Source organism: Rhinocladiella mackenziei (genome assembly GCF_000835555.1).
Source record: "Rhinocladiella mackenziei CBS 650.93 unplaced genomic scaffold supercont1.1, whole genome shotgun sequence".
Classification (NCBI taxonomy): Eukaryota; Fungi; Ascomycota; class Eurotiomycetes; order Chaetothyriales; family Herpotrichiellaceae; genus Rhinocladiella; species Rhinocladiella mackenziei.
The window spans coordinates 458974-471752 of record NW_013550604.1 but is presented as its reverse complement, the minus strand read 5'-3'; the positions used below and the strand labels follow the sequence as shown (position 1 = coordinate 471752).

Here is a 12779-nt window from a genome sequence, read left to right as displayed (position 1 = left end):
AATAGACTTCCTGACTGTTTCAGTTAGCCGGTAGCCTCATTCAGGAGCACTGGTGCCCTTGGTATGATTTTACTGTCATTTTATCTAGCTGAAGGAAAGTTCTCCCGTCTCAGTTCGTAGAACGGTAATGGCAACAAAATAAATGCTCTCAGGGAAAGAAGATAGGACATCATACCCATGAAGACGCCATATATTAAAGAGCAAAAATGGTGATGGCAATATTGGCGTTGGGGGGGGGGGGGGGGGGCCCAACAGAACAATAGCATCAAAGTTTCCGCGTGACTGGATCAAATCCAACGCGTTGATCATGACAATCGATGCCTAGGTCCTGCAATGGTTGCTTCATCTCTCATCGGCATCTCCTTGTTCCCCTACAATTGGGTTCTCCTGGAATTTCCAATCGATATGGGCGGATAGGAAATTCGAATTGAAGACGAAATCCTTCGGTTCGCGCAGATCATCTGCCTTGTCCCGTCCACGAGGGAAAGACTTCTCTTTCTTGAACGGCCTTTGAGTAAGCGGCTGGATGTATGATGCTCAGAGTGACATATTCTAGCATCAAGATCGTCCATAGCAAGCATCTTTGATACCACGATATCGGAACAGCATCTTCCGAGCTCTGCAGTACTGAAATGAATAGCGATAACAAAAGCAGCCATGGCCAATGATCTAGCCTGTATCATTGCCGGGAAAATCTTGGGAGGGATGCAGTTGGACTGAAGGAATATCGACTGAGCAGGCCAGGTCCTTTAGCCTCGAAACCCGAAGACTGGGTGAGTAGTGGAACCTGGCACGCCCATCAAGTCGTCAGGTCGGATTGGCTTCTCGTGAAGGACTAGCTTTAGGCTACAACTCAAACGGACTCTAGATACTTGCAAGCCCAATATCTTTACCATTGCAGAAAAATAGTACATGTCGTCAAAGAACGATGAAACCTAATTGAGCAAGCGTCACGTTGACCGAAGTAAAGGAGAACGGTCTTGGTGGCCGCAATCATCGAGGAAGTTGCTAGGGAGTTGCCATGCTTGTCAAAGTAGAGCTCAGACGGTGAAATCTGTCCTGATGGGGCGGCCAATGAAGGCTTATGCCGCCAGAAGACTCGGCGCTCTCTACCTGTGAAGATGATCATTGTCTGTTGCCGGGGGCCCTGGATGTTGAAAATTTTTGCAAGCGATGCCTCATGTGCAGATACTTAGGAATGATACAGAGTGATTGATGTTGATCAATTGCCGAGGGTTGTCGGACCGTTCGTGTCAACTAATGCAGATACGTGCCATAGTGCGCAAGCCGTTTGTGATCAAGCAGTCATCTTTCGGCTTCCCGCTTCAACGTCCTTACACGTGGAGGAACCAACACGAGTCCATGGCCGGATGGATTCGTGTGGCAAGTCTTCATACTATGTAATCTTGGGCCTGTAATTATGTCTGGATCACAGGCTCGGTGGGTACATTGCGGCCCGGATCTTGAGAGATAGGGCAAGCCGACCAGGCTGCTCCCAGCCCAAGAGCTATACTACCCGACGGAACCACGGAGCGCCCACTAGATTGAGCAAAGCGTGATGACACGATGGATTTTAGGATGAGAACACTTACTTGACGCGAGTAGAATGCAATGATAACACCAAAAGGTTGGAAGGGATAGGCTTATGGGCCTGCAGGTGATCCAGCCCACTCACTCCTACAATCACTGGACTATCACCAGGTCTGGATTTCTGCTTCGTTACAGACTGCCTGATCAGCCCCCTCGGGACTTTTGCAGTGGCGAAAATGTTCTGTTAATCCTTGTTTTCTTTGGCATTTTCATTGCGCTTGCCAGGGGCCTATTAGTTTCAGGGATTGGAACCGAGTCCAGAACCGCCTTTGTCTGACGAAAGGACTATGTACGGGGTCACCCTCTTAAGCTTCTAGTTATGGCAAAGGCTCTGCTGAGAAGACGGGAACAAGTCGCAATTTAAAGCGACCGTTAGATGTCACGCATTTGGGCTCTCGGGGGCCCCCTCAATAGTCATGACTATAAGGCTTGCAAGAAATCCGAGTTGAAACCCATGCATCTTACGACGTATGGCACCGAAAAGGATCATAGGTTTCCGAATCCGCCGTCAAAATTGACTATTCGAGGCCGTCCACAAGCCACTGTCGGAGATTCTTTGTTAGCTGCGCTATTGCGGTCCCTAGACTGATCAAGAATTTTCATGTGTCTTATAGTGGGACGATCAAATGGTTTCCTGCTCAGAGTCCCAGGCCAGGGGTTCTCACACAAGAGGAAGCGCTGAATTGGCTCATTCACAAGCGATCCACATGTCCGCCATGCCACGAAACGGCGGCTAGGTTTTCGTTTTTGAGAGACAAATCGTGTTTCTACCCGTGGAAACCCCCGCCCGAAAAAAGTACCTAGAGGAGCTTCACCGCTAATGAGTAGACCCCTTGCAGTTGTATTGGCATTGGATGGGAGAGATCGTCCGCCGTTATCGCGCATTCATATTTTGATGATCATTGAAGAAGTGTGCTAAATCATCGACGCCCGCAAATTCAGGGTCTCAGAACACAAAGTCAAACTGGATTCTCAGTATGAGTAACTTTTCGCCTTGTCCTTCGCCTAGCTACCAAACTCCCGATGTACCCGTGCAGCTCACGGGGATCAATGGATTGATGAACCGAGTCATTCTTGAGACGGGTCTGGATGTGACTCAAATCTTTGCCATGTCTCCCTTGTGCTGTTTATTTGGTGAGATGTCGGCCAAACCGAAGGTCGATCGTACCAGGACCTTAGGATGAGCGCGGGCGGACATGGCAACTCTGGTTATTATACGGGCCACCGCCACGTATAAAGCATGACCGAACTGGCTGTGAACGCAAATCAGACAAGGGGGCGCTGCCCTTTTTAAACCGAGGCTGCATGGGCGTCGTTCCTTGATCACATGAAGCACCCCACTTGCAAAAGAGGATGAGAATTTCTGATATGACATTGTAGTAGGAGTGATGGTGAATCCATCCATCAGCCGGTCTATCCGAGGAATGGTGGCTCCGCAGCCGCAGCTGAATGCTGGTCAGCGGAAAAAGGCTGGTCGCACAAGTTTGATGCTGACCAGGGGAGCTGGAGGGGCCAACAAGTTTCCTCAAGACTCAGAGCAGAAGAGTAGGGGTCCCTGGACCGGCTTAGTGTACATTGTGTATAATGCTTATTGTTAGCGTATTAAACCTTCAAGGGAGAGGGCGGGCCGGAAACAGCGATCCGGGGTTGGAACGGGCCTCCCAGGCTCAATCCCATTGACTTGTCTCCCCCCTCGCAAAATTATTAGGGCGAGAAACCCTCACGCATTTGCCATGCCAAGCCAAGCCATGCCCAAAAGACGGTCGAGACGAGCCCCTGATCAATGCCGGCAGCCTATCGTCGCGGACCGTTTGTTTTACTCCTGGGCATCTGATACGATTACGCATCGTGAATGGTGAACGCAGTTGATATCAAGCGACAGAGGACACCAAGTCCTAATCATATGACCGATAGAAAAAATTAAGAAAGGACACCTTCGAAGTCTGGCGAACGGGTCCCCTTTTATGCGAGCGAATCATTTGATCGGGGTGACAGGACCCGATTCCAGGTACAGGCAGGTTGTTAGCAGTTTACGGAGTTGCCAGAGATAATGAATCCCAATGCAGAAAAATTCTCAATCAGCGACGAGCTACGAAATGCCTTTGTGAACTTCAGAATCCTGTGCGAGACTGATTGTCGGGTGTATTTCATGTTCCGGAATCCCACAGGCACGGACTGAATGGTGGGACGCACACGGTTGCAGCGTCACACTGATCCTCCACGCCAGATCAGGTGTTAGGCGTTCGAGGGGTTAGCATGGCTAGTGTAAAGACGCACGGTCAGAGCGCTGGTGGCGTCGCCTGGGGGAAGCTACATGTGTACTATATTTGACCGATAGGTGAGTGGGTGCCTGACCTCGAAGCTCCTCGTTAATCAACCCAACCTTTGACCCTTCTAATTGCGGTCCCGGATTGCCGTGCACAGCTGCATCTGCCATCTGTTTTGACTTCATGGCGACTCGGCTGGTGCAGCAGTGCAACAGAACGCCTGGCAAATCGCATGGCGTGGTTTCATGACATTGCTTGCGGCCTGCCCCCTCTCTAGACATCTTAACGGTGGTTGTGGCTGAAAGTGTGTTTCACCCTCATGCACATAATTTTTTTTTTTTTTTTCTATTTCTTTTCTATCTAATATCACCACCCACGAGGACCAAATGGAATGTAGTTCCCGACACTGCGCCCTTTCGCAAGCACGAGAGCAGTGCAAACGATAGGCGCATCTATGTATCATGTAGCGCTTCAGAACATGGCCCGGACAGTTCCTTCAGGAGAGATCTCACGGACTGGTATAGCCATTGTATACGGCGACAGACGGTACGAGACAAAACCCATCTTTCCCCTCGTTAGTTTTCGGCTTTCACAACAAGATTGGCGAAAGCGATACGATCAAAACGACTTAAAGAATACCCGGGGCAGTGGAGCGGTCATGACAGGACGGAGTCCAAGGGTAAAATCTATGGCACAGCACAAGCCAAACTGTTTTCGTCGCCGAGGCGATGCGGAACCTAATTCGCGGTACCCAGGAACGTGCTGCTAGACCTTTCTGCTCTGCAGGTCAACAGCAACCTAATCGAGCAGTGGTAGACGATTGCCTTGAAAGGCGGATACCGTACGATAGGGACAAGGCTCAATATCCGAGCCAGCTAGAGCCGCGTGGTGCGTGGCATAAAAAGTTTCCCAATAGTCTGGGGAAAGCCAGGAATGACCCGTGACCTGCGGCCCAACCTTTCAAAGGGTGTCCACAGCTTTCTTGCACAGGTTCGAACTCTGAAAGAGCCTAACGATCGCTGGTGACAGGTGGCTTTTTTGCGCCGGCGCGGACACCTAGTCAATCGGACACCCTGCCGATGTGCCCGGCGCGTTGTCTAACCCGGCACTAAGACCGCCCATGTGTCACGAATATAGCGCTTGGCCCGGAAGTGACAGTCTGGAGCAAGGAGGCTTTTTCGGTGATCTTTGCATCACACCCTCAGGCTAGAGCTAATGTGGCTGCTGCTGCTACCGCCCATGTGCTTGGCTTCCACAAATTTGGCAAACAAGGTTTCCCTGTTTCCTCGTCTGCTCCGGATTGCCTTTGGGGAAATGCTCTTTGTCCAGTTAGATTGCAACGGGGTTCGGCGGTGGTGGCCTGTTCGTTGAAAGCCGACACCACCATGTGGCATTCAGCTCTGTAGGGTGTGACGGCGCAACGGACTCGCACGAGGCCTTCAAAAAATTTACGTGAGGAGGTATGTTCGGGAGACGCAGCGCCAGGGGTGTGGATTGTGGGCATGCCGTTACTCAAGCGAGTTGTGGTTGGTGATCGAATCAATCAGAGGCCTGATTCGTCTTCTCCGCTTGCCCATGCGCTTTTGCCTTGCAGCACGAGCACAAGTTTGGCGCCGGGTATTATCAATTCACGACACGGATGACCACCCTATTGTTCCTTTTTGCTTTGAACTACTGCATGATGTAGTAAGTCTATACATAGCAGGTAATGTTCAGTGAGATTGAGAGGGTCGTACTGTGCCACGAGGCCGTGTAAGGTTCGTGAGGGATAGACGCATTGATGATAGATGCCGGATGCGGAAAGCGGTTCAGGACAAAATGGGGCTTGAGGCACGGGTCGTTCGTGTGACGGAACCTGTCTTAGAGCTTGATAGAATAGGAAGATACAGTTCACTTTGTCGTGGGATCATGGATTCGGATCGAGCGACATGGTGGAGGGGTTTTTGAGTGGTTGAGTGGGATGGTACGGAATGTTCGCCATGCCTTCAACAGCCGCGAGCCATTGATCCCGGCCAGGGAGACTTCTCATAGGCTAGGGAGAACCCCGACCGGGAGGGGTAATGCGCTGAAATAACATGACTTCAACCTCGTATTGAGAGCAGAAATGATGCAGGGTTGGTTTTTTCCTTTTTGCCACACAGAACAGATATTCGGAATGCAGCACAGAGAGGGAAAATGAAACGAAGTGAAAGAGAAAAGAGATGCGACCATGGGTGCCTTGAACTGGCGATTCACGTTTGAGTAAGCGCTGCTGTACGGACGGCGAGGCCCTGTTGCAAGGAATCCGTTACTATTATTGTCACGAATTGTCGTAAACATCTCGATACGTCCTTCAACCTTGATGAATCATGGATTCGTCTAGCAACAGCCGGCCCGGCGACAGCAATTCATCGTGGCCCTTTATGGTAAGTAAGGTAAGTTAAGGTACCTCGCATTGTCGGCAAAGAAAAAATATGACAGGTAACATGTTTTACTTTTGGGATGGGCTCCTCGGCGGCGCAGTAGCTTTCGCTAGCCGCATGCTGTCGCCTCTCTCTATAGCTCAACTTGCCATGTCTAATATTTCATCCCGCACGAAGCTTTCCCAATTTTTTTCTTGCTGTGGAATTGTGACCTTGATCTGATGGGATCTGAGATCACTTGTCCACTCTCAGCCGAATTCTCCGTGCGATCCCCAATTTTCCCCTCCCCTTTCTGGAGCGACAGCTGCCGGTTGCTCTATTCCCCCTCGGTTAATGGCCCTAGAGCATCCAGTCCGGCCTCAGCTCCTCACTCGCCTCTGCTGTCCCTGCGCTGCAATGCATTTCTGCAATCTATGTCCCTGCTCGAAGATCTCCGGCGAGCCCAACAATTAATTGCATTATCCACCAAAACTACTGTAGATACTATCTAAATAGTACCAGTACCAATATCCATACTACCAGCGGCCATCCTGCGTCTTGCTCCTCTTTATCCACTCCTTTCCCCTCCGCGACTGTATCATATCACACGCCAACATACCTCCATACAACTTAGCAACACTCGTCTTCCTCCACCTCTCTCCCCCCCTTTTTCATCCACCAATACAAGCCGCTAACATTGATTGGTATAAGGAATTGCTTGTTGCTTCAAAAACCACTAGGCTCTAGCTCACAGTCCGGCCGCCTATCCTCCGCCTCAGGCTCCTCCTCCCCACACTTCCAAGTCTTATCCTGACTGGTTCACGCCCATCCATGCCTCATTCTTTCTCGTCTGCGACGCTCACCTCTGTTCCCTCGTCCCTGGTCTGCTGAACCTTACCTGACAAAGCGCCCGCTTTTCCCTTACAACCCTGCTCCTCCCTCCTCCCTCCCGCACGAATCCCAGTTTATATCCCTGCAAGCGATCGGTCAGGGTCAGATGGCATGCGTTTTGGTCTCCGGAAGATGCGAGTGCACGAGGCCGCCGTCAGTCGTTGACTTCCATCCACCCATGTCACATCCTTTGCCATTCCCAATTCCATCACCCTGAGGGCCATGAACCAGAACCACACCTCCCCCCCCCCCCCCCCCCCCCCCCCACTCCGTTGAGCAAAGAGGCTTACGCCTAACTAATCTCATTTGGATCTATTATGTGGCTTTTTCCTGCAGGACGACATACATGACCACCCTCTCCCCAAGGATACTATCCTCTCTAAGACACTAATACAATTACCTTTCCTATCGCCACCAAACTTCAACGCTCCCTCCCCGTATTGTGTCTCGGTTTCATTCCTTGCCTCTTGGTTGCCTCATCCACTGATAACAGAAACGTAACCCACGTCCCAGCAACCCCGTGTTCATCTCCTGCCACTCGGCACCTCACATACCTTCTTCGATCAGGTCTGGATCGCCCCTCCCTGGCAACCTTTCTTCGCCAACTTGTGCGCATATACCGTCCTCAACGCCGTCATTCTGAGTTCATTCCGGTTCCGGGATCCAAATCTTCATTTTCCTCACATATGTTGTAAGACAAGAACCGAGTGACACCGTATTCACCTTCCAAAAGCAATTTCTCCGGGTTTGTTCTACCCTCTGTTGTATGACAGGGTTGAAGTCCCCGAGTCACATGTTGCGATGCGGCACGGCTTCGGGCTTGACGGGAGCCGAAACGCACAGGACGACGGTGTCGATTGGAACCTTGACTGCTAAGGTTGGCAGATTCTCCGTTTGGGAACTCGTCTTCGTCATTATCTTGGGGTGGGTCCGTTCGATTTTTTCTCTATACCGACCAGCAAAAAGCCTGAGAAGGGATCCCGGACCCTGAGCCAGCGCTGGCCGCTCTGATCTGAGAGAAGAAGCCAAAAACATTTACTGTTCACCAACAAAACATCTTTTTGTGGCCGGACGTGGGCCCCATGGCTACAAGTGTCGTCCTGCCTACAGACTTGAGATTCAGAGAGTGGCACGATACCCGGGATACTTCTCGACCCTGTTCAACGATCCGAGATTCATCAAATCTGTCGATGGGCTCCATGGCTCAGTCGCCCGTGGGTGCTGAACCAAGTAGGGATACCTTTCCACATAAACCCCAGTTACCATCTTTCAGCAACTTTTTGTCTGGAGCGGGTCGTGCCGACTTACAATTTTCACTGGGTGGTCCAGGCCCGAATCGAGGGGATCATGGATTGATCAACAATATACCATTGGGCCATCATGCTACCCAACCTCAACCCCCTGGACACGGGCCATCCGATCAAAACCGGGCGCACCCTTTCGATACCGTTTCCCTTCCCCGCGGCGGCGGCGGCGGCGGCTATCCAGATTCAAACCCAGGATCGTTTTGGCCCTCTCTGACATCCAGCCCTGTAGATCGGCATGCAACCTTGCCGCGTCTTCTGGCCCTGGGCCCCGCTCCCGATCGTGCCCATGGACGAGTACTGGTGAGGGAAGAAAATATTCCCGGCAAAGGGCTCTGTTACATCTATGATGATGGTTCTGTTTGTCCCAAGGCGATCAATGGTGATACTGTCAATCCCAAATGGGGCACCACCAAAGCAGGCAAACCAAGAAAACGACTGGGCCAGGCCTGCAACACGTGCAGAGAAAAGAAGATCAAGTGCGATCCCAATGTTCCAAAATGTGCGCAATGCCAGAAGTTTGGGCGTGAGTGCAAATTTGACTCTACGTAAGCGGATATCAACTTCTCATCTCTCTCAACACGGGTTGTGCTAATATATGCTTGACAGTCCCCGTGCGAGTTCCAAACAATCGGGCTCCGTACCGTCAACCTATTCATCCTCGTACTCATCCTCCGCAGAACAAATGCTTGAAAAGCTACCTCCACGAAGGGGGTCAACGGCGTCGACAGAAATTACTGCTCAAGACCTCTCTTATTCCAAGGATGGACCGCCATCCTCCATCCTATCGCCCGAGACTCAGATGCCTCCTGCTTCCGAGGACACCATGGGCAACGAAGATGGAAAGGACGATAGACCTCTTCCAAAGAAGCCTCGATTCTCGGCGTCTCCTCGCCCGATTTCAGAAGGATGGCCTTCGGATAGTATGGGGACGGAGTCGGTCTCAGGCTCAATTGCATCGCCACCAGCCACACGCCACTTCTCGTGGCAGACCGATCCCTATGAACTTGACCGTGACATGACACTGTACTACATCAACAAATATTTCGCCAACAGCGACAGCGTTGCAAACTGTATGCTACCCAAAAGAGCCTTCATTCGATGGGTGAAGAGTACTTACTCCAAGTCGTTGGCGGACAAGATGTTACTCTACGCGATCCTCGCGATGGGCACGGCTTTCTCTCGGCGACCCGGATGGGAAACACATCGACCGTTGTTCCTGGATATTGTCCACGAGGCTGTTTTGAAGAGTGCGGATCAGTTTAGCCTACAGTTGATCCAGACGCGATTGATTCTCGCCCTTCTCGCGTTTTCTCAAGGCCAATATACTCGCGCGTGGGATTTCTGTGGTGCCGCTCTGCGCACCGCGTTCGGAATGAGATTCAACACAGAAGAAGGGGTGTCGGCCGGGAAAGACGATCAGGAGTTGGACTTTGGATTTGATTTCTCTACATTGGTCGAGTGTCGAAGGAGGACATTCTGGGCGACTTACATTATGGACCGCTTCAATGGCTGTTGTTTAGCCTCTGCTCCTGCGGTCTATCGTTCGGAATGTCGTATTCGCTTACCGTGTACGCAGGAAGCTTATGAAAAGGGCGAGGACATCCCTGTTACCGCGTTTGACTTGGAGACCACCCACTCCAAGGCGTCAGCAGAAAATGACCGGCTCCACGAGGAAGTATCACAAGTCGGCCTCCTGGGCTATCTGGTCCAAATTGCCACCATCTTCAATGATGTCATGGACAGAATGAGTCGCAACATGTCTCTGGCCCTTATAAAATACGACCAGGCGCATGAGATGTTCTATCATGACACCATGCACCGACTGCATTCGTGGGACAAATTGCTGAGGAAACATCTACACACGAGTGGGGATGGTGGGGACAGGAGGTCAGAGCCGGTCGGCGGCTTACACATCCTCTACCACTATACGGCAATGCTCCTGCACCGGTACGTGCGACACGCGGAAATTGGTCCACATCCGATCCGCGTTCATGTCACGGGCGCATATGAGCATGCCCGTCTAATGCTGGAGATAGTCCAGCGACTCAGCAACGATGAAGAGAAAAATACACCATTCTTCCGATTCGCGACCACCAATCCATTCAGCGGGTTCGCCATCACGGCTGCTTTGGACGTCATCACGGCCGCAGGTACCTTGTCGGATCTGATGGACAACAAAAGTCCAATGCTGTCCCTGATATCGAGCGGACTCGAAGCCTTAGAAGGTCTGGTAGATTACTGGCACAGCGCTCGTCAACAACGGGACATGATCAAAGATCGATTCGGTGCGCTCTTGTCGGCGACCAAGCGAGCGTCGGACTTCAATGGGGCCTTTTACTTTGGGAAACCGATGCAAAGCCCTTGTGGACTCGAGCAGGACATTGTGTACGGGCTGCCGCGCATGCGGTATTTCCAGGCGTTGGGATGGGAGGATAGAATCCACAATGAAGGGGATTTTCATCGACTTGATGACATTGATAACAATACCGACAGCAGCAACACGACCAAGGACAGGGAACAGGAAAGGGATGGGGACAGGGATACGGAACGGGACAAGTGGCCATCAGCGCCCGTGAAGATCGAATCATGACGATTCATCATAATCGATTGGGACCGGGAGGGGATAATGAAAATGTCTTATGAATTGTTGATATGGGGATATGGATTGAGTTTGAACCGGCTTCTCTGACATGTTAATAACGACGAACGATGATACGGAAAAGGGAAAGGAAAGCACTGAGCCGGTGGGAGGACTGGGGGAGGATTTTTGTTGAGCATTCGCTTTTCGGTTGTTTGTCTTGTCGGATGGTTGAAGGGAGGCGAAGATGGGAAATCGTTCGTTCGTTTTTGCGCCAGCATTAGTGAGGGAAGCAGTTGTTTTTATTTTCCCCCTATATCCATTATCCAATGTTGAGCACCAGTTTGCTGTCCTGTTTTTCAACGCAAGTGTTAATTCGAGAGGGGTGGTGATAAAGAGACGCGTCTGGTGTCCACGGATATGGAGGCTACTTCTTTTTGCTTTGCGTCCTGCGTCTGTGTCTTCGTCCGTATGCAGGGAAGGGGATACAGGTGTGGATCGAATGGAGTCGTAGGAATGTGCGTATTTCCCGCTTTGGCCGTAGCCTGTGAATGTATCTATGTACTTGATACGCAATGTAAGTTGACTGCGAAGATGGATTTCGAGGGTGTCAATATTCAGCTCATTCCATTTGTCCAAGGAAGCCGCTAGCCCTCGTCTCAAGTCATTCCGGCCTAAGATAGTATTATCTCATAGGCCAACCTCGATACCGTTCTTGCATCCAGTTGGATGTTTCCGTAGCATGGCCTGCGGCCGGGTTGGCCAGGATGGATCGGTGTTTCAGCCTTGACGGCTTCGGCTTCGGAGAAGGTAGTGCGTGGGTAGTAAGGGTTGTGGAGCAAGCCAGAAGATGACTCCGTTAGGACCTCTAGGCAAATGAGGTGCTGGTTTTTCGGAGTTGAGATTCGGATGAACCCCAAGACGCCGAGTAGGTGGCCTGACGTGGGATGGTCATGACTCGGTCGGGTTTGCATCTCGCAGAATGGGGCATGTCACGTGTAATATATGCGTGACCGGATAACATATCTTGGCGTTTTTGCTGTTTGGAGTGTTTGTCAAGTTGAAGTAATGCCAGATTTTTCGATGGGCTCCATCTTCGTATCCATTCTTCAATTGAAGGAAATCATTGCGGACTACGGCTCTTGTGTTCTTGAAAGCGACGCTCCTGCTTGTACATTCCACGATGGCTCCTTTGTCACGGATGATTTAATCTTCAGCTAGTATTACCCAGATGAGTGAGATTTCGAAACTCGATTCGGCGAAGATCGAGGGGCCAGATTTCCTATTTGAAAGAGACCTTCAACGATGAATGCTGTGATTTACGGGGTTCTTGCGGCTAGTGTGAGTGAGGCGGAGCATTGATCTTGTTCCCTTTCTTCGACAGATCATAGAGACCACCATATCGGAATTCTGCAAAAGTTGTGAACAGAATATGCTCTAAAGAGAAATCTGGAAGAGACTATGGGTCAATTACTGGTGAGTCCTATGCTCCGGATTCTGGTTGTCAGCTGACGGGAAGAGAAAAAGGAAAACGACCATATTACATCATACCTATTGAAGTATGGATACAGCGATTCTTCCTGCCGACATCGCACGATCAGGGTGATCCTCCTTCAAACCTTGCTTTTCCACTGCAACGACATGTTCCATAGTCCTTATCCCTTCATCAAACCGTCCATCATGCCAATATGCCCTGGCAAGCTCGTGTTCCGACGCAAGTCGATATGGATGATCCTCTGACAGAACCTGTCCCCAAATCCTAACG

The 12779-nt window shown here is 50.9% G+C and overlaps 1 protein-coding gene across 1 annotated transcript; it reads left to right on the top strand.

The window, feature by feature from the left end:
• Positions 1-8211: 8211 nt before the first annotated feature.
• On the top strand, positions 8212-11026 carry Z518_00164 (uncharacterized protein; the record flags this gene model as incomplete). The annotated part of the gene is made up of 2 exons (XM_013420768.1): positions 8212-8981; positions 9043-11026. The coding sequence occupies 2 exons, from the start codon at positions 8212-8214 to the stop codon at positions 11024-11026; spliced, it is 2754 nt and encodes a 917-aa protein (XP_013276222.1).
• Positions 11027-12779: the final 1753 nt, after the last annotated feature.